This window comes from Sebastes umbrosus, chromosome 14, assembly GCF_015220745.1.
Source record: "Sebastes umbrosus isolate fSebUmb1 chromosome 14, fSebUmb1.pri, whole genome shotgun sequence".
Taxonomy (NCBI): Eukaryota; Metazoa; Chordata; class Actinopteri; order Perciformes; family Sebastidae; genus Sebastes; species Sebastes umbrosus.
The window spans coordinates 24,062,938-24,081,899 of NC_051282.1; the positions used below are offsets into that span (position 1 = coordinate 24,062,938).

The 18,962-nt window shown below is 41.3% G+C and overlaps 2 protein-coding genes across 3 annotated transcripts; one reads left to right on the forward strand and one right to left on the reverse strand.

The window, feature by feature from the left end:
* The first annotated feature begins 680 nt into the window (after nucleotides 1-680).
* Nucleotides 681-8,129, forward strand: trim35-13 (tripartite motif containing 35-13). Of its 2 annotated transcripts, none has more exons than XM_037791107.1 (6): nucleotides 681-1,034; nucleotides 5,118-5,213; nucleotides 5,295-5,525; nucleotides 5,613-5,635; nucleotides 5,936-6,054; nucleotides 6,132-8,129. In XM_037791107.1, the coding sequence occupies exons 1-6, from the start codon at nucleotides 696-698 to the stop codon at nucleotides 6,665-6,667; spliced, it is 1,344 nt and encodes a 447-aa protein (XP_037647035.1). In that variant the 5' UTR covers nucleotides 681-695; the 3' UTR covers nucleotides 6,668-8,129. The 2 variants fall into 2 exon arrangements, with proteins under 2 accessions (XP_037647035.1, XP_037647036.1); XM_037791108.1 differs by lacking the exon at nucleotides 681-1,034 and adding an exon at nucleotides 3,332-3,997.
* Nucleotides 7,436-18,639, reverse strand: slc27a1a (solute carrier family 27 member 1a). The gene is made up of 13 exons (XM_037791106.1): nucleotides 18,149-18,639; nucleotides 16,112-16,279; nucleotides 14,386-14,780; nucleotides 13,132-13,299; nucleotides 11,493-11,562; nucleotides 11,310-11,401; nucleotides 11,111-11,220; nucleotides 10,795-11,004; nucleotides 10,591-10,717; nucleotides 10,346-10,483; nucleotides 9,921-10,085; nucleotides 9,685-9,831; nucleotides 7,436-8,483 (listed from the first exon to the last, which is right to left on the reverse strand). The coding sequence occupies exons 2-13, from the start codon at nucleotides 16,276-16,278 to the stop codon at nucleotides 8,326-8,328; spliced, it is 1,947 nt and encodes a 648-aa protein (XP_037647034.1). The 5' UTR covers nucleotide 16,279; nucleotides 18,149-18,639; the 3' UTR covers nucleotides 7,436-8,325.
* Between the last annotated feature and the right edge of the window lie 323 nt (nucleotides 18,640-18,962).

Here is an 18,962-nt window from a genome sequence, read left to right on the forward strand (position 1 = left end):
AATAGCACTTTCCCTATCTAAAGACAGAGGCATGAAAATAATTTAAACTCAATTTTCGTTACAAGAGTACTAATGACCATTTTCCTATCGGTGATACATCCTGCAGCCTTTTGAAAACATTCTATTTGATATTTTGCTCTGGATTTATTATTAAAATTAGGTTCATTCAAGCTCCAGATGTCCATTATTAAATCAATTTTACTTCTTTAAATCGTGCAAATGCACTCTAAGTTTACACTACACAGTTACTTTCTACTGATATTACAAGCTTGTAATACAGACAGGACTCTATTGAAGCTGATGAATAGTAACAATATGGCATTTAAGTGATTCTTAAATCTTAAAATAGACGATAAAATGATAACAGTACTGACAATTATGTAATTACGTAAATTAAAAGTAATGTGTTTTAGACTTGCCCCTAAAAAATTCAGCTACAGTAACTGAAATATTCCCTATTTAAGGACACAGAAGCAAAGAATTAATTTTTTGGTAGCATGGTTTGAAACTGAGCTGAAAGCTTCCTTTAATGAGCATGTTGATTTATGGTGAAACCAGAGGAGCTGGTCTTCCCTCTCTCTCCTGCTGCAGGACTATATATGCAGTTGAACATGCTTGGTACATACTGTCCTTTCAGAGGGAAGGAACATAGGTTTTCCTGCAGAGACCCATCAGTGCTGCCTGGAGTTTCACAGATGGAGGCTGACGACCCTTGTCCGGCTGTGGATGAGTCCTGCTGTGCCGTGTGTGCAGAGATCTTCCTGACTCCGACGGTCCTCTGCTGCATCTCTTGTGGTCGCAGCTTTTGTACCGGTTGTTTGGAGCAGTTCTGGAGACAACATGGTGTTAAAGAGTGTCCTTTCTGCTTTAAAACGAGCGCCGGACTTCCACATAAATCATGTGAAGCACATGGAGAGCGACTGCTTCTCCTCTGTGTGGTTGATCTGGAGCCTGTCTGCTGTGAGTGCCGCACATCAGGCCTGCATATGAATCACATAGTTTATCCCATAAAGGAGGCATTCAAGGATCGGAAGGTAAGCGGAATACAAAAAAAACTATTTCTATTAAAAAGTGTTGTTACACGTGAACTACTTCAACATGAATGATCTTGAGTAGACATGATTATGTCCAGTCATTTTGAAGACACAAAATGTTGGAAATTGAAAATTAGACCTAGACAACCTGCAATGAAAAACTTCAGTTTCACAGCTAGGGGACTCCCTGCTACTCCCCATGGGCTCAGTAGACTGTGCACTGTTGTAAAATGTCTTTCAGCCTCATTATTTCTGTGTTTTCATCTGAATGAGATGCCCGCATGTAAAGCCACACAGCAAAGCTATCCATCTGTCTTTTCCCAATTAAATTAGTCTTTGCAATTTAGAAACTGTTTCCAGTTTAATAAACCGTTTGTGTTCAACAAATGAATTTGATTTGAAGATCAAAAGCAGCTACATTTCTCAGTTAACCACCATGGACACAGGATAAGAACTAAAGAGTAAGATAAACTCCTCTTACCAGAACTGCTGCCTCATGCGGAGGTGAAAGGGAGTGCAGGCAGGTGAACTCAATGAGGTAAATGAGGGGTCACAAAGGGTAAAAACAAGAGCCAATCAGTGACGAGGAAAGGAAGTGAGGTAGGAGAGGACAGGAAGTGGAAAAAGAAAATAAAATAGGGATCTTTACTACAGTGTGCCTGCTACAGATACAGAGCACACTTAAAGCTGACTGTGAATCCTAACATAGCATGTGTTAGTTGTAAAGTTCTGCCATACAGTGTATTAAACGCACCACTAGTCCACACAGTGTTGTCTAATGGCAGGGCTCTATTCCCTTTCTATCTCTATCTAAACACTCTTGCCCTAGCTATTTTTGGTACAGCAACACTGATTCTAGTAAACTAACACCCACAACAAAATACTGAATTACATTACACATAAGGTCAACTTCCTGTTACATTCTTTTGAAATTAACAAATGAATCTTTCATACAACCATGCCACTGAGTTAACACCCTGCTTTGAAATACCCTAATACAGTTTTGTGTTTTGGGGGTTTTGACTCTATGCTATTTTTAAAATAACCATGTGTCTATTCTTAAAAAGCTGTTACCCAAAGCTAAACCTGACTCTGAAAATTCAGCAGGAAGACATTTCTTTACCCCACCGGTGGACTCAGGGAGGGGGCAGGGGGACGACCCCATGAAATAAACACAGCAAAAGTGACCCTATGGTTGATAAAACATTATGCAGCGCCCTCTAGGGTGCCCTTAAATGGAGAAAACATGATAAAGTGCCCCGTTGGATGCCCTTCCAGTGAAGAAAACATGATAAAGTGCCCCGTTGGATGCCCTTCCAGTGAAGAAAACATGATAAAGTGCTTTCTAGGGTGCCCGACCAGTGGAGAAAACGTGATACAGTGCCCTCTAGGGTGTCCTTCCAGTAGAGAAAACATGATGCATTGCCCTCTAGGGTGCCTTTCCAGTAGAGAAAACATGATGCAGTGTCCTCTTGGGTGGCATTCCAGTAGAGAAAACGTGTGCAGGGCCATCTAGGGTGCCCTTAAATGGAGAAAACATTATAAAGTACCACCTTGGATGCCCTTCCAGTGGAGTAAACGTGATGCAGTGCCCTCTTGGGTGCCCTTCCAGTGGAGTAAATGTGATGTAGTGCCCTCTTGGGTGCCCTTCCAGCAGAGAAAACATGATGCTGTGCCCTCTTGGGTGCCCTTCCAGCAGAGAAAACGTGATGCATTGCCCTCTTGGGTGCCCTTCCAGCAGAGAAAACATGATGCTGTGCCCTCTTGGGTGCCCTTTCAGCAGAGAAAACGCGAAGCAGTGCCCTCTTGGGTGGCCTTCCAGTAGAGAAAACGTGATGCAGTGCCCTCTAGGGTGTCCTTCCAGTAGAGAAAACAAGATGCATTGCCCTCTTGGGTGTCCTTCCAGTGGAGAAAATGTGATGCAGGGCCATTTAGGGTGCCCTTAAATGGAGAAAACTTGTACCCTCTAGGGTGGTCTTAAAATTAAGAAGATGCGATGCAGTGCCATACTGGCTGATAGAAATCTTTCTGCGAGCTGGTGCCCCACCGCATGCAGCTGGTGCCCTTTGTATTTTTTTCGCCCCTGCCCCTCAGACAGCTTGAGTCCGCCACTGCTTTACCCACATAACTTCAGTCCAAATTGGTTACTTCTATTTATAGCCTCACCCAGAGTCTTTTTTGGGACGTTGTTTCTCCGTAATCTCTTTCATTACAACGTGACAGGTTGTTTCAACAGACTCCTCAAATAACTTAGAGGTGATCATAGCATACCATTCACTCTTCTGTCACCATTAGGCTCAGACAGGCTACCGTTTGCTCTAATCTGCACAGAGACCGTCTCTTAAATGTTAAGCCAGGTTGTCTTTTTGTGGCGTGGGGTGTTTATTTGAGAAAGCGCGACGTGCATGCTCGACACAAGACAAGCATAACACGGGATATGCCTTTAGGGAGCTGAGGTATCAACACTTATTCATGAGGTCAAGATGAGGTGGCTTTCCAGTCCAGAGACATGGGAGGGGCCTCCAATCCTGCCTGCTCATCAAAGCCCCCCGTGAAGAAGAATGGCCACCAGACACGCTCATCTCTAGGACGACCTTTCCTGTCCAATCTGTGGACACATCCTCAGTCAGCCTGTGGTGCTCACTTGCAGACACAGGTTCTGTAAAGCCTGCCTGAAAGACAGCCGGGGGACACAAGGCAGTGGAGATTCACACAGCTGTCCTCTGTGCGGGCGCCGGTCCTCCATGGAGCAGATCGTGATGAGCGCCATGCTGGACAAGTCCTGCCAATCCTTCAAGGAGGACAGAAGCCATAATGACCCAGAGGCTTGTAAGGAGCACGGGGAAAAGCTCACGTTGTTCTGTCTGGAGGACTTGGAGCCAATCTGTGGTGTATGTGGGAAAGCAGTTGAACACAAGGGGCACAGGCTCTATCCCATTGGGGAAGGTGCTCATGACTGTAAGGTGAGTTAAAGTTAGAGGGTCGGTCGTCCTTTGAGCTGCATATCTTCAGCAATCAGCTGCTTGGGAAATCTTGAATTACCAAAAACTTGGTAAAACTGGAAAGAATGAATATTTGTCACATTGTTTGGATGCTGAATTCGATGGATGTCTTTATAGACTAGTAAGGTCAACAACATAACAATATCCACAGGGCGTCTTTTCAACATTGCCTCTATGCTTTAGTTCTGATTTATTAGCTATAGATCATATTTTAAAAACATCATTACATGTTTTAAAAATGCATAAAAAGCTGTAAATATTTAACATAAGCAGTGCACACCCCAGTGTTTACAGTATAACTGTTCATTTGTTGTCATATACAGATTGAAACAACGCCTAGGTTAAGACTAGATGTCTACTAAACTTTCACTTTTCAACCTTGAATAACCTTAATCTAAACTAAACGTCTACAGACAAATGGATGTATAATATACATCTATTAAACACATTTTCAACGTTGAATTGCTCACTGGGTTATTTTGCAAATTTTACAAATGAAATCTCAAACGCTATCCATCATTCAACAAATAGAAGAAGTTGTATTTAACTATTAATATTAAATATATTAATTTACAGTTTATCAACACTTTAAAAATACATTATAATATATTGTTTGTCACTGTTTTTCTTTTTAATTTGATTTGTGCGTCTCTAGGCCTGATATGCTGATATGTGTTAAAGTGTTTGGCGGAGTTCATTCACTTTCTAATAATAGATTCATATTTTTGGTTTGCCGTCGAAGTCCGGAGAGGACTGAAACATGATTCCCACAAGGTTTCTGTGACGCTACATTCATTCTGCTCCTCATTCTTCTCTCTCGAGAAACCTAATGTGAAATCTATTGGTTATATTATGTCCTTGTCTTGATTCAAAGTTGCATGAGCTCAATTTTGCTAATGTCACCAGGGCATTCGATCCTGTCTCATAGATTTGCCCCTTTAATCTGATGCATTGTGCAGCTTTGAGTGCCGTCTATAGAAGAGTATGTGGCAGCTGAAAGCCCCACATTGTGCCGACAGCTGGGCCGTCCGCCAGAATGACCTTGTTTTCAAGTGTCGATGCCTTGTCACTGACTTTTCAGGAGGAACTGAAGAACGCGCTGCTGACTTTGAAAGAGAAACTGCAGCTGTGCAGGAAGGCGAAAACGGTCTGTGAGGAAATGGCAGAACATGTCAAGGTACTGTCAGCACATCATGTTACTGTGAAAGCCACGGTGTGGAGGCAATGATTACCCATCAATCACTGTCTCTCTTTCCAGAGCCAGGTTGAACACACCGAGACACAGATCAGAGAGGAGTTTGACGCCCTTCACTGCTTCCTGAAGGAGCTGGAGGCCGCCAGACTCTCGGCTTTGAGGGCCGAGGAGGATCAGAAGAATCTGATGGTCAACCAGAGGTTTGAGGAGATGAACAATGAAATTTCATCTCTGTCCAACACCATCAGATTAGTGGAGCAGGAGATGAACTCTAAAGACATCCCATTTCTTAAGGTAGGCAAGATGCTGCTCCAGACAAGTCGAACAACAAATCGTAAACAGAAATGGTCTCTAAGTTGTTCTCTTCAATTTTGTTTTCAGAATTACAAGGAAACAATAAAAAGGTAAGTGTTAATACCACATCTAGGATCCAGTTAAAGAGGACCTATTATGCTTTTGTGCTTTACCCAGGAGCTCAAACAGATTGATTCATACGGAGGGTAAAAAGAGGTGCTGCAGCACAGCCGGCATGAGAAAAATAAAGCGTTTTTTGAACATTAAAGCATGTAAACATGTTCTAGTAGAAACACAAAATACAAGTATGCATCTGAAAATGAGCATAACAGGTCCTCTTTAAGCATATTTTTAGGATATCGCTCTACAGACGCAATTCTCATCAATTAACTGCTGAAGTATCTTATCAGAACCTGGCGACCTTCTGCTGATCCACAAATGGTTTCTGGTGGTCTGATTGATGTGCCCAAGCACCTGGGCTCTCTGAAATATAAAGTGTGGGAGAAGATGAAGAGCATCATTAAATATAGTGAGTTCTTCAAACAACACCATGTTTTACTGACCAGCTCTTTTCCTGCCACCTTAGTAACTTCTTTTCCTCTCCAGATCCTGTGATTCTGGATCCAAACACAGCAGCCAGCTGCTTCATCCTCTCAGAGGATCTCACAGTCGTGCAGAACTCCACCCAGATTTTCAAGCTGCCAGACAACCCAGAACGCTTCGACATCAGCGCCGAGATGCTGGCCGCCGAGGGCTACACCTCTGGACGCCACAGCTGGGACGTGGAGGTGAAGGACAACACCTACTGGGTGGTGGGAGTAGCCAGCGACTCCATCAACAGGAAGGGCAAGCACGTGCTGACGCCAGCAGAGGGATTCTGGACGATAAGGTTTCGCAACGCAGAGCACAAGGCCTGCACGGCACCATGGGAGCCGCTGAACATGACGAAGAAGCCAGAAGTGATCAGAGTAGTTTTAGACATGGACAGAGGCAAGGTGACCTTTTACGACCCCGGAGAGAGGGCGCCTCTCTACACCTTCATAGGTGTCGTCACACCCAGAGCCTATCCCTACTTCTGCTCTGCCTGCAAAGAGCATCCACTGAAGCTCCTTCCCACAAGGATACTCTTGTCAATAGACTAATTCACATTGAAGACACGTTACCAAACATTGTTTATATAAATATAATCCAATGAAAGAAATCAAGGGCTTGTGAAGGTGATATTTTTTTTCTTTTGCAAGAGACGATTGTGGGGAATTACAGCACTACATTGCCAAAAAAGCAGAAAAAAATGTAGCTCTTAAAAGTTCTCTATACGATACCTAGAGCATTAATATAACAGCAAACAACTATTTTCTATGTAAAGATATAGAGGAGTAATGTCTACCTGAGCAGAGAATGAAGTCGCTCTCCCTCTGTGTGTGTTGTAATCCTCGCTTCTCCTCGCTTTGTTGAACAGCCGGGCCGGCCGCGCATCCCTTTTACTGCATGTGAGCGTGCCCCACTGGCTAGCTCACGCCCGCTATTCTGCTCTGCTCTTACAACGGCAGTTACAGATGATAACGCTGTCCCGACCGATGGCATCATCGCAGAAATGTAGCGCCCACCCTCCGGTTCCCAACCAGGTTAACACAGTTAGGATCTGATCACACAGACGCGTCGCTACAGGTGTGGGCAAAGTGCGTCGGGCAAAACTGCGAGCTGCGCCTGTGGAGCGGGGCTGCGTGCTTGCAACCGGGCGATCAAATGTGATTATTGGGAAAATGTGGTCTCTCTCTGTCACTCTCTCAAAGACAGTAGCCTACATAATACATGTTGTGATGTTGAGAGCAGCGCAGAGGAAATTGAACTGCTCCCAATCTCACATTTAGCACCTTTAAGTTTTTTTAATGAATGACACGAAACAGAAATGTTTTAAAATATTTAATTTGAGTTACAACAAAAAAAAAATGTAGTCTGGGAGTTTTTGAAATTGTAAATAGCTGCAACACCAATATATTACTACACTGATAAGATTTGTTACATAAAATGACAGTCACTATGTGTGACTCAGCTTTGCATGACACAAAATCACTACTGTGATTTTCACAATCTTTTGAGTTCCTCTCCAACAAAAGCATAAAAACATTTGAAACAGATCTGATGTTTCATATAAGGCACATTAGAGTAACTCTTGTGTATTTGCAAACCTGTGCCAGTGTTGCTCAGAGGTTCAAACATGACAAGTGAGGTTAGTTTTCCATTGCATTTAAAAAAGACTCTATGGTTAGTGTTTTCTCTAGTAGCCACATGTACTGCATGTTGGAGTCTGGTCTTAAAAACACACATCATTAACTTCATAGCTTCACACTCAAGTATTGCTTAAACCTACAAAGACCTACTGTATACTTGCAGCATATTTCATAAATGGGAATATACCCTGTAACAGTTTGACTTGATGCTACCCCACGCTGTCCTAACCACATTACTGTAATGTGTATCCTACTTCATATGGGTTGTGTGGGAGATACCCACTCTATGTGCGGTGATGCTCAAAGGCTTTTTGAGGTGTTCATTTAATAATTAAAAACATGTTATTAAAAGGGAATAAATGCCCTCACATTATGTCCTGGTGTGTTACTCATACAGTGTTAAAACATGATCTGTAACAATCTGCCTCTATGTAAGTAGTCCTCTCAACTCAGTTCCCTGAAAGGTTAAAATCCAGGCAGGTGGTGCACCAAGACACCAGCGTATGCATCCCCTCTCTACAGCATCTCTTTAACTGAGGCACCTTCACTGACCTGCTACGGCCTCCATGTCATAGAGACATTCTTCCCTCCGCTATAGCGTTGTATAGCTCCTCGTCTACAGCCTCATAACACACGGCTCTAGTGTTCAAAAGGTAGATCTGGTCAGTGGTGAGACGTGGGTCGTATCCCTCCCTCTGCAGCCTGGTTTTCTGGATTTTAAATGTACCTATGTAGGAATGTGGAGAAACATAAAATAGATTAAGATTTGTGGATATGAAATCATCAGTGATGGTTCGTATTCTTATGAACTCAGGAGGGATATTAGGTAAGTGTACCAGCTACCACCCCTAAAAAATGCCTTGCTACCCCAGTTTTGGACAATCTGATTAAAACATATATGAAAAATGGCAAAACTCTGAATTCCGAGTGCAAGTGAACGCAGCAAGAGATGACGCTCCTTGCCCCTAGACTCCACAGTTTGGTGCCAGGAGCCGCAAGAGTACACAGCTCCGTTTCTTTTCCTTTCTGTGCAAACTCTCCCGGTACCGGACGCACACAACAACTGCTGATGGCTTATTTTATCCTGTTAAATGTGTGTGAAGGGTCAACAACTTCCACTCAAAGAAAAACTGAACGGCTGCAGACGGATAATGGAGAGTTGTTTTGTTGAAGCGTGTTTTGTAACTTGTGAGGGACGGATTAAACCCAAATATTCACCGGTGCTTACGAGTGTCTCCTGATTGCCTGCAGCTATAGCAACATCTCTGAAACGGTTCATTCTGCAGACAAACATCCACGTTTTAGATCAAAGCAACATACAAAAGCACCCAGTGTAAATCCAAGTTCACACTACACGACTTTCAAAGTCACACAACTTGCTGTCTTGTAATTGGGAGTCTTTATGTCACACCTTACAAGATCTTTCACCGGGAGGAATCCCTGATGAGATCTCCAAACTACGTTTTGTCCCGAAAACACTCAAGAAACACACGGTAAATGACGTGATACCATACGCGAGACACATTGCTGATGTTGTTATCACGTGTTCACAAAATAGCCTGTTTCCACCAGTGCCTGCACTCGTTTTTACCATTATTCCTCTAGGTACAACAACAACAACTTTGCTCCGTGTTGCAAATGCAACACATATAGTAAGTTCCTATTGTTACAGGCGACCCCTTCTTCCCCAGGTTTCCTCTCAACCCGTGTCTTGCGTTCTCATTTGCTGTAGCTTGTGGCCGGAGTCTCCAACAGGTCAAGATATTTAGCATGCTAGATATCGGGAAAGTGTCTGCGAGGCATTGGCGAGCGTCGGCTCACGACTTTGAACAGTTCACACATGGCGCTCGAACGCCGATGTGTGAGAGGCAAACAAAGATGTTTTTTTAAGTCTGTCGCTTGATTATTTCTCTAGATGTGCCACTGACCTGTGGTGTCCACATGTGGGGAGATTCGCAGGAACATGGGGCGAGCATACGAAGGAAGAGCTTGCTGGACGTTCTGCAAGAAACTGTTGCAGTCAAAACTCCCTGTGGTGTCTGCGATGGCAGCCATGCCCGCTTTACCTTCCACACCTGGTACGACACATGGAGATAAACGCTCGTCAGGCATTAAAGAGAATTATGGTCCCAATGTGATGCTGAAAGCAGAGTTTAACCATCACCTGGCACGGCCACGCCATACACAGCCACGTCAGTCTGACCCAGAAGACCGCTGAGCACGCCCTCCACCTCGGTGGTGGAGACGTTTTCTCCTCGCCAGCGGAACGTGTCACCGCCACGGTCACGGAAGTACATGTAGCCCATGTCATCCATCACCAGCACGTCACCTAGGGTAGACATATGGATATAAAAATAATCGAAAAAAAACCCCCTCCATGTCTGGTCAAAGCATGGCTAAACAATCATCACACATAACCCCGACTGAGAACTGACAAAAGGAAGCTTGGCAATCCGACATCGCCTTTATTTTTAGGCTTTCTTTTTCTTGAACACTTAAAAATATTTTTAAAATGAGCAATGCATGCTGAGATGAGTCTTGTGGTGCAATATAAATATTTATTTTTAAGAAATAAAAAGGATTGGTAACCTGATAAATATGCAGAATCATTTTTCTTGAAGACATTGTGAGCGATCTTCTTCCTTGTAGCATCCTGGTTAGCGTAGCCATCAAAACGCCGTAACGGGTCCTGTTGGTTGATACGACCCACCAGAAGCCCCGGCTCCCCTGCAAGACATGGAGGAGTCTAATGGGGTGCTTTCAGAAGATCAACACAGTTAACAATCACATACATACAAAAGCCTTACTGTAGTAGTAGTATTAGTATTAGTTACCAGGGCGACAAGGCACACAGAGCCCCCGGCTGTCGCGAACCAGCTCCATGCTGTCCTCGTCCACCCTCACCAGACGGATCGGGTACACGTTGGGGAGAATGCGACTGTTGAATCCGCAGGCTCCAACCTGGCAGGACAACAACTCTGATAAACTCTGATCCAACTCACATTTAATCAGTGAAGACACACACAGTGATTGCTGACCTTGCCATCCATGTTGGCGATGCTGCAGTTGCATTCAGTTGCTCCGTAGAACTCGCCAATCTGCGCCACCCTAAAACGCTCCGTGAAGGCCTCCCACACACTGGGGCGCAACCCGTTCCCCACTGCCAGTCGAACTTTGTGGCCTTTTTCTGACGGCCGTACTGGCTGAGACAGGAGGTAGCGGCAGATTTCCCCGATATACTGCACCACCTGCAACGGGAGAGCAGTGTTGTTATTGTGGCAAAATAAATGTTTTATAGTTATTGATTTCATAAAATGTGCCACTTCTCAATGTTTTCCCAGCATAAGCTCTTACAGTGCAGTTGTACTTAATGCAATCTTCCCAGAAGCGGCTGGCAGAGAATTTCTTCTTCACTACCACAGTGAGGCCGTGGATCAGACACTGACCGACCCCCATGATGTTACCTGGCGAGAAGAGAAAGCTAACACTTCGGTTATGCAAACCTAAAGAGGGAGACTGTATTGGTGAAGAGCTGGAGCCTGCCATCACATACCTGCTGAGTGGTAGAGAGGCAGGCAGTCATAGATGACGTCAACAGGACTCATGCGAAAGGCGAAATACCCAAAAGCAGCAATTCTGTAGTAACTGTTGTGGTAACACAGGAGAGATTCTCAGACATCCATCATGAGCTGTAACGACCCTTAAGAAGAGTGAAGCTTTTATGTGAGTAACGTACCGACTGTGTACCACAATGGCAGCCTTGGGCATTCCCGTGGTTCCGGAGGTGTAAATATAAAATAGACGGTCTGCAGAAGAGAATACAGTAGAGCATTACAATTGCACACAGCAAGTTTAAGATCCATACAGGCGTCTTCACAGCATTTCAGTCACTGCTGGAACAGTGAAAACAGAATCTTTCAATATCAAATGAGGACTGGCTGGATGTGTGTAAATTTCAATGCAAATGGAAATGCACCAACTTTCAAATGTGCCCGGAGTTTTGGTGGAAGTGTGTGAATGCACATTTTGCTGAAGGGGATGCCAAATGTTGGACAAAGTGTGGTTTTGGGAAGCAAATCGCTGGCATATATGTTGGGAGTGATAGTACCTTTCTGGGCACAGTTTCACAAAGCACTAAAAAGCGTACTTAACACTGATCTGCCCTCCCAATTTTCCAGATTATTTCTCAAAAATGTTGATTTTCAGGCAAGACATCCTGATATATATATATATATATATATATATATATATATATATATATATATATATTATATATATATATATATATATATATATATATATATATTTTAACATTTAATAGCTAGACTGGATATTCATTAGAGATAATGCAACTGAATTTAGTTAGAATGACGTTGTAGATATCTCTAACTGGAGTTTTGACAAGGTGAAATGACGTTGCAGATATCTGGAATTACGTCAGCGGAAGCTATTCAAACACACTGGCGCTGCACTGCAGCCGTATGGGTTTATAAAGCGTGTTTAGAGACAATATATCTACAATACGCTGTAAATTTCTACCACAACTCTCTAGTGAATGAAGCTCTCGTTCGCCACAAATTCCTTGATGATAAGCTCTTTTTATTTCATGTCATTTTCTAACTATCTTATCCACATCAGTCCCTGAGCACTCATCTCACAGCTGGCTGCACATAGAGACTGATGTTATGTGTCCAGCTCGGAGGACGGCTAGTTTTGATTAAAATGAGGTTGTAGCTCGTTGTCTACCTTACTACGGTTAGAAAGAGCTGTCGTTTGTGTTTTAACCATGTTTCACCTAGGAGTTATTGATCCAGGAAGTTGCATCTGTGAATATCTTTCCAACTTTTTTTTTAATCTTTCCAACAAGCAAAAGCTTCTGCTAACACTGTTCAAATGCTTTGTTGGGCCAATATCCAATGGCCTTGCATGAGCAACGTCATGCACAACAATTCTGACTAGTCATGATGACGTTGGAGATATCTGTAACTGTTATTTGGGATGGTCAAAACTGAATTACAGATATCTCTAACTGTTGTTTTTAACCAGGCAATATTGTTTTAGTTTAGCTTTAGTTTTTCTTGAAGGATATTCAGTTTTAGTTTACTATAATAACCCTGAGTCACATAATTACTGGGAAACAATTTCAGATCTAAAAAACTAAGAAACTAGACAGCAGAGTGACAAAAATTAATTACTGTGGACACACACTTTGGGAATTCAAAATAGAGCAAAAAAACAAAAACAAAAGGTTATCAGCCAAACACAGCATAAGGAAATAGTTTGAAGAGGGTATTTAAAGGGAAACCACTAATTAATATACAGATTAAGTCTTAGACAGAGTCACAGCGGAGTTCAGTGATATATAAAATACTCACCGTTCATGCCTTTCGGGGGAACACAAGGTGAAGGAGGATGTCGAGGTGAAGAGGCTAAAACTGGGTCCAGAGGTTGAGCAGCCAGTCGGGCCAGATGTTCTGCACTGAGGTCCCCCGTACTAAACCGTACCATGGACTGAGCGATGGAGGAACTGACCTCAAACATGGCTGAACAAGACAGAGATGGGACAGGAGTCAGGTTAGTTTATTCATTTTAGTTTGAATAAATACATTATTAATATTGTGAGTGAAATTAATGTAATTATATGCTGTAACAATGAAACTTCAGTGAATGATCCTTTTTGTATTTCAAACGAATTATAAATTTGGTTTCTGAAGCCAAGATGCCTTTAAAACTGAAACATCACAGACAAAAGCAGAGAAAACTGACATCTGAGGAACAAATGGTGTGCTGGTCAAATAATTCAAACATTCACAGTAAATATAGTAAAGACACACACACACAAACCCACACACAGAGAAACCACAGAGACAAAGGAGTGATGTGTTTGTATTGTAACAGAGAACCAACAGAATCAAATGTTATTTTAGAAAGAGATGACATAGGAGGAGTTTTACTGGCAATGTGATCACCAACAGCACATCCTGACCACATGACATAATGGAGATTATAATGGTCATTATCACAGTTTATGCTCCACACACAATTAATATATGAATAAGTGTGACACCACAGGACGAAATGTTGACAACCTCACATGATCTTACTCTAGAGCTGCAACAATTAATTCGATTAGTTGTCAGGTATTAAAATAATTGCCAACTATTTTGATAATCGATTAATCGGTTCGAGTACTTTTTTAGGAGAAAAAAAAAGTCCAAATTGTCTGATTCCAGCTTCTTCAATGTGAATATTTACTGGTTTCTTTAGTCTTCTATGACAGTAAACTCAATATATTTGAGTTGAGGATGCCATCTTGGGCTTTGGGAAACACTGATCGATATTTTTCACCAATTTCTGACATTTAATGAACCAAACAGTTAATCGATTAATCGAGAAAATGATCGTCAGATTAATTGATTGAATTGAATGAATTAAAAGAAAATGATCGTTAGTTGCAGCCCTGTCTTACAAACGAATGTGTTGCAGAGTTTAGTAATAATCTGCCTTTTAAAATGATTTACTGAATAAGAGGGAAGATATTGTCCTGTAAAAACAGCATTGTATAATGTGACCCCTCCATTGATTCAGAATTAAAACCTAATTTCCTACCTTGTTAAACAAATTCTTACCATCAGCCAGCTCCGCTCCAAACACAATCGCCCGTGACCCCGATACCCCGATGCAGTGCAGGAGGGAATCGTGGCGGAGGTTGAAGTTGATGAGCGCAGCTTCCACCCCGACCTTGGCCAAGCCCAGCCAGAGCGCCACCTGCAACGGCCTGCTCTCCATGAAGAGGGCCACCACGTCCCCGGAGACCCACCCCTGACCTCTCGCCCAGTTGGCCACAGCATTTGACAGCTCGTCCAGCTGGGCAAAGGTCCAGGTTTCCCCTGTGGCCTCGTAAATCAGTGCTGGTTTATCTGGGTGTCGTTTTACCGTCTGGGCGAATATGGAAGGGATGTTACTTCCATTGCGCATGTAGCGCCACAAAGCCACCTTCACTCTCAACAGCACATAGAGGCCACTGGGGGTCAGAGGAGGGAGAAAAGAGGTAAGTAGGATGTAAACCGTGGCCATTTTCTCACTGATGATTGGAATGATGATAGAGATATCTATCGGCAGCACTGTAAATTATATGCTCAGGCAAATATGTTGCTTCGGAAGTTCAGTATGTGTTCTGTAAATGTAAAATGTTCATTATTTAGAGCTTTCTGCACGCCTTTGTTTTAGGGTGACCAGGTCTCCCACTTTACGAGGGACTCTACAGCATTTTTATCCCTTGTCCCACATATTGAGACGATGTCCCACATTTTCATTGGCTCTAATTTTCAAAAGTCAAACCACTGCAGGACAGACGCTGTCATCAAGGCTGTCATCAAGGCTGTCATCACAGCGCCACAAATGCCATTGTGAAAATAAACACACTAAACTAAGGTGGAGGACACTAAAAAAAATAAAATGAAAACCCTCAGTTAGCTAATGCGACATGTTGGGCTAGCTAACTACACCTAACTAGCTAAAAAGACAGACAAACAGATTTATCAGTTTGCTGCAGACTCAAACGAGCATGAGTGCGCCTGCGCTAGCTTGGACGATGAAGTATGACCTTCAGCTTGTACTATGCAGATAAGTCATATTCCCATTTTACCAACGACCTTCTTTTTTAAACTTAGAGCACAAAATGATTTGTCATAAAGATACAAATTTTGGAAAACAGTGTGGCTTATCAACTTAGTCTGGAAATGACTCAAATAAAAGGCCATCAGACTTTTAAATAGATAATTCATACAACATCTTCTCACACAAAAAGTAACTGAATCATATATCTTATACTGTATATACTGTATATGTTCTTAATATGCCTGTTTATGTTCTTAATGTATATGTTCTTAATATGCCTGTTTATGTTCTTAATGTTTATGTTCTTAATATGCCTGTTTATGTTCTTAATATGCCTTGTACAAAGTATTTCCTTTTATAATTGTAATTTAACTTATTATTTTTAATGGAGCTTCCCAGCAAAAAGCATTTTACACGATTTTACTTGTATAACCGGAGTGACAATAAACATCTTGAATCTTGAAATCTTGAATCTAAATATGAAATATCACAGAAATGCCAAAATACACTGGAGGGATGGCTTTAAGCAGCCCAAGCAAGAGCTGCACTTGGTACTCATCCAAGCTGCCTACATATGAATGGCTGTTTCTTTTTAATTGAATGATGAATAGCTGTGGTTTTATCTTGTTATGTTTTCTTTTCTTTTCTTGCCATGGACACTTCCTGTGTGTCTGAAATAAAGTTTGAATTGATTGAACTGAAACCACAAAAAGCATATATTTGGGACTAACTTACATGATGTCTCTCTTGGCTGTGCGTGCTGCAATGTAGAAGTACTTCCAGCTCCTTGTGCCCAGATAAACACCAAGGCCTGCTGCCAGGCTCCAGGACCAGGACACCCCGAAGAGACGCAACAGTCCCATGGACCCCAGAGAGGCTGAGACACTTGCCGCATTGTGCATTCTTGTCATGGATGGGGAGAGGGGGAAAAAAAGGGAGAAAGATGGGCTTCTTTTAGGAGAGAGTGGTACACACAAGTTCATACAAACTTTAAAGATAATAGCTAAAAGTTATCCCACATAACCAGCTCACATTTAAGCTGTTACACATACAAATACTCAGGTTGTGTGACGTTTACTTTCCTCACAGACTCAGATCATTTGGAGCCAGTAGCCAGATTATTTTTCTATTTTTCTATTTTTGGTTCAGTGATTCAGTGTCCTGTTGTACTGCAGTACAGCCTGGCTCAGTAGTATATCTGTAAAACTTAAAACTAAACTTTATAGCCAAATCAAAATCTGAGAATTAAGTCATAATACAAGAAGAAAGTCGTAATATTAAGAGAAGAAAGTCATAACTTTACGAGAAAAAACAAAATAACTATAACTATTAATAGTAATATTATATATATTATAACTAGTAATAAATTATTACTTTATAATATTCTGACTTTATTCTCATAATATTACAACTTTTTTCTCGTAAAGTTATGACTTTATTCTCTTAATATTAAGACTTTTTTTCTCGTTAAGTTATGACTTTATTCTCTTAATATTAAGACTTTATTTCTCTTAAACTAATGACTTTATTCTCATAATACTACAACTTTTTTTCTCGTAAAGTTGTGACTTTTTTTCTCGTTAAGTTATGACTTTATTCTCTTAATATTAAGACTTTTTTTCTCGTAAACTTGTGACTTTATTCTCTTAATATTAAGACTTTTTTCTCGTTAAGTTATGACTTTATTCTCTTAATATTAAGACTTTTTTTCTCGTAAACTTGTGACTTTATTCTCATAATATTAAGACTTATTTTCTCCTAAACTAATGACTTTATTCTCTTAATATTAAGACTTTTTTTCTCGTAAACTTGTGACTTTATTCTCATAATATTAAGACTTATTTTCTCCTAAACTAATGACTTTATTCTCTTAATATTAAGACTTTTTTTCTCGTAAACTTGTGACTTTATTCTCATAATATTAAGACTTATTTTCTCCTAAACTAATGACTTTATTCTCATACTACAACTTTTTTCTCTTAAACTTGTGACTTTATTCTCATAATATTAGACTTTATTTCTCGTTAAGTTATGACTTTATTCTCATAACATTAAGACTTTTTTTCTCGTAAAGTTATGACTTTATTCTCATAATATTAAGACTTTTTTTCTCGTAAACTTGTGACTTTATTCTCATAACATTAAGACTTATTTTCTCTTAAACTAATGACTTTATTCTCATGATACTACAACTTTTTTCTCTTAAACTTGTGACTTTATTCTCGTAATATTAAGACTTTTTTCTTGTAAACTAATGACTTTATTCTCATAACATTAAGACTTTTTTCTTGTAAACTAATGACTTTATTCTCGTAATATTAAGACTTTTTTCTTGTAAACTAATGACTTTATTCTCGTAATATTAAGACTTTTTTCTTGTAAACTAATGACTTTATTCTCGTAATATTATGACATTATTCTTGAAATCTCAGATTAATTTGTTTCCTGGATGTGGCCCTAATAGTCCTTCGTACCATAGACCTACAACAATGATGAATACAAATGAAAATGTAAACAAAAAGCAGTTATTCATTTCCACTATTGTTTTTATAAATCCACAGGGAGCCAGTGGAGAGGAGCTAAAGAGCCTCATGTGGCTCCAGAGCTGCAGGTTGCTGACCCCTGGTCTACCGTAACGTGATGTCTACTGTGTGTGTACTGAGCTGTCTAAAGGATGCAAAATGCATTCAGTGCAAACTGACAGTAAAGTCGTATCGTGACGTATCTACTAACCGTTAGCTAGCTAACATCCAGACGTTGAACACAACTTACCTCCGAGTCAACAGACTGAAGCGATGTCACCTTTCACCCAATAAACCCGCCGGCCGGTCCCAGACGGGCACAAACTTGGGTAATTTACTTTAACGGGAAATTAACGGGAGTAGTTAAACCGTCATCCGGATGTCGAAAGCGTCGAGTAGATTAACGGTTTTTACAAGCTAACGGCCGTTTTTTAAACTGTCAAACTGTTTAACCGTTGATGACAGTTGGAACTGTTAACGGACGTTTAGTCGGCTAGTAACAATTAACGCCAACATTCACACGACATTTGTAAAATATGTCAAACGTATGTGAAGGAGTCCTGTCGGTTGACATCTACGGGGTCATTATTTGTGCCCCGAAATGCGATAAAAGTGGCTGAAAACTGAGTGAGGACGCAGAGATGCAGAGGAGCGAATCAGCCTATTTTCTGTACCTCCATATTGAATGGAGTCATTGCTAAAGAAGCCCCGCCCATCCCGCGGTGTGACGGCTTCTAGCGCGGCTCAGCGATTGGTCGAACCGGACGCCTGTCAAGCTTTTCCTCAATTCTGATTGGCCGATACTAATTCCGCCCTGTGTTTCCCAACCACCAGTTTTGCAGGTGGCTTGCCATTGATAGTAGCACCGGCACAGACTACTAACTAACATGTTGTGAAAGTCTGTTCTAGTTGATGGGAATTCAGGCTCTTTTTAATGAGCCACATCATTTGGCTCAGCTCACCAAGAAGAGCCGGCTCTTTCGGCTTTATTTTTAGGAACTTTTAATACATTTCTCTGTCTGTATTATTATTTTTTTTATACATAGTTTCTTTTTCTTTTTTTT

Coding starts and splice junctions, on each gene's coding strand:
- trim35-13 (XM_037791107.1), top strand. CDS start 696: ATGGAGGCTGACGACCCTTGTCCGGCTGTGGATGAGTCCTGCTGTGCC. Junction 5,526..5,612: donor AAGACATCCCATTTCTTAAG/GTAGGCAAGATG, acceptor TTTTGTTTTCAG/AATTACAAGGAAACAATAAA. Junction 6,055..6,131: donor GAAGAGCATCATTAAATATA/GTGAGTTCTTCA, acceptor TTTCCTCTCCAG/ATCCTGTGATTCTGGATCCA.
- slc27a1a (XM_037791106.1), bottom strand. CDS start 16,278: ATGCACAATGCGGCAAGTGTCTCAGCCTCTCTGGGGTCCATGGGACTG. Junction 13,300..14,385: donor TGGAGCGGAGCTGGCTGATG/GTAAGAATTTGT, acceptor TGTCTTGTTCAG/CCATGTTTGAGGTCAGTTCC. Junction 11,005..11,110: donor GCATTAAGTACAACTGCACT/GTAAGAGCTTAT, acceptor CTCCCGTTGCAG/GTGGTGCAGTATATCGGGGA.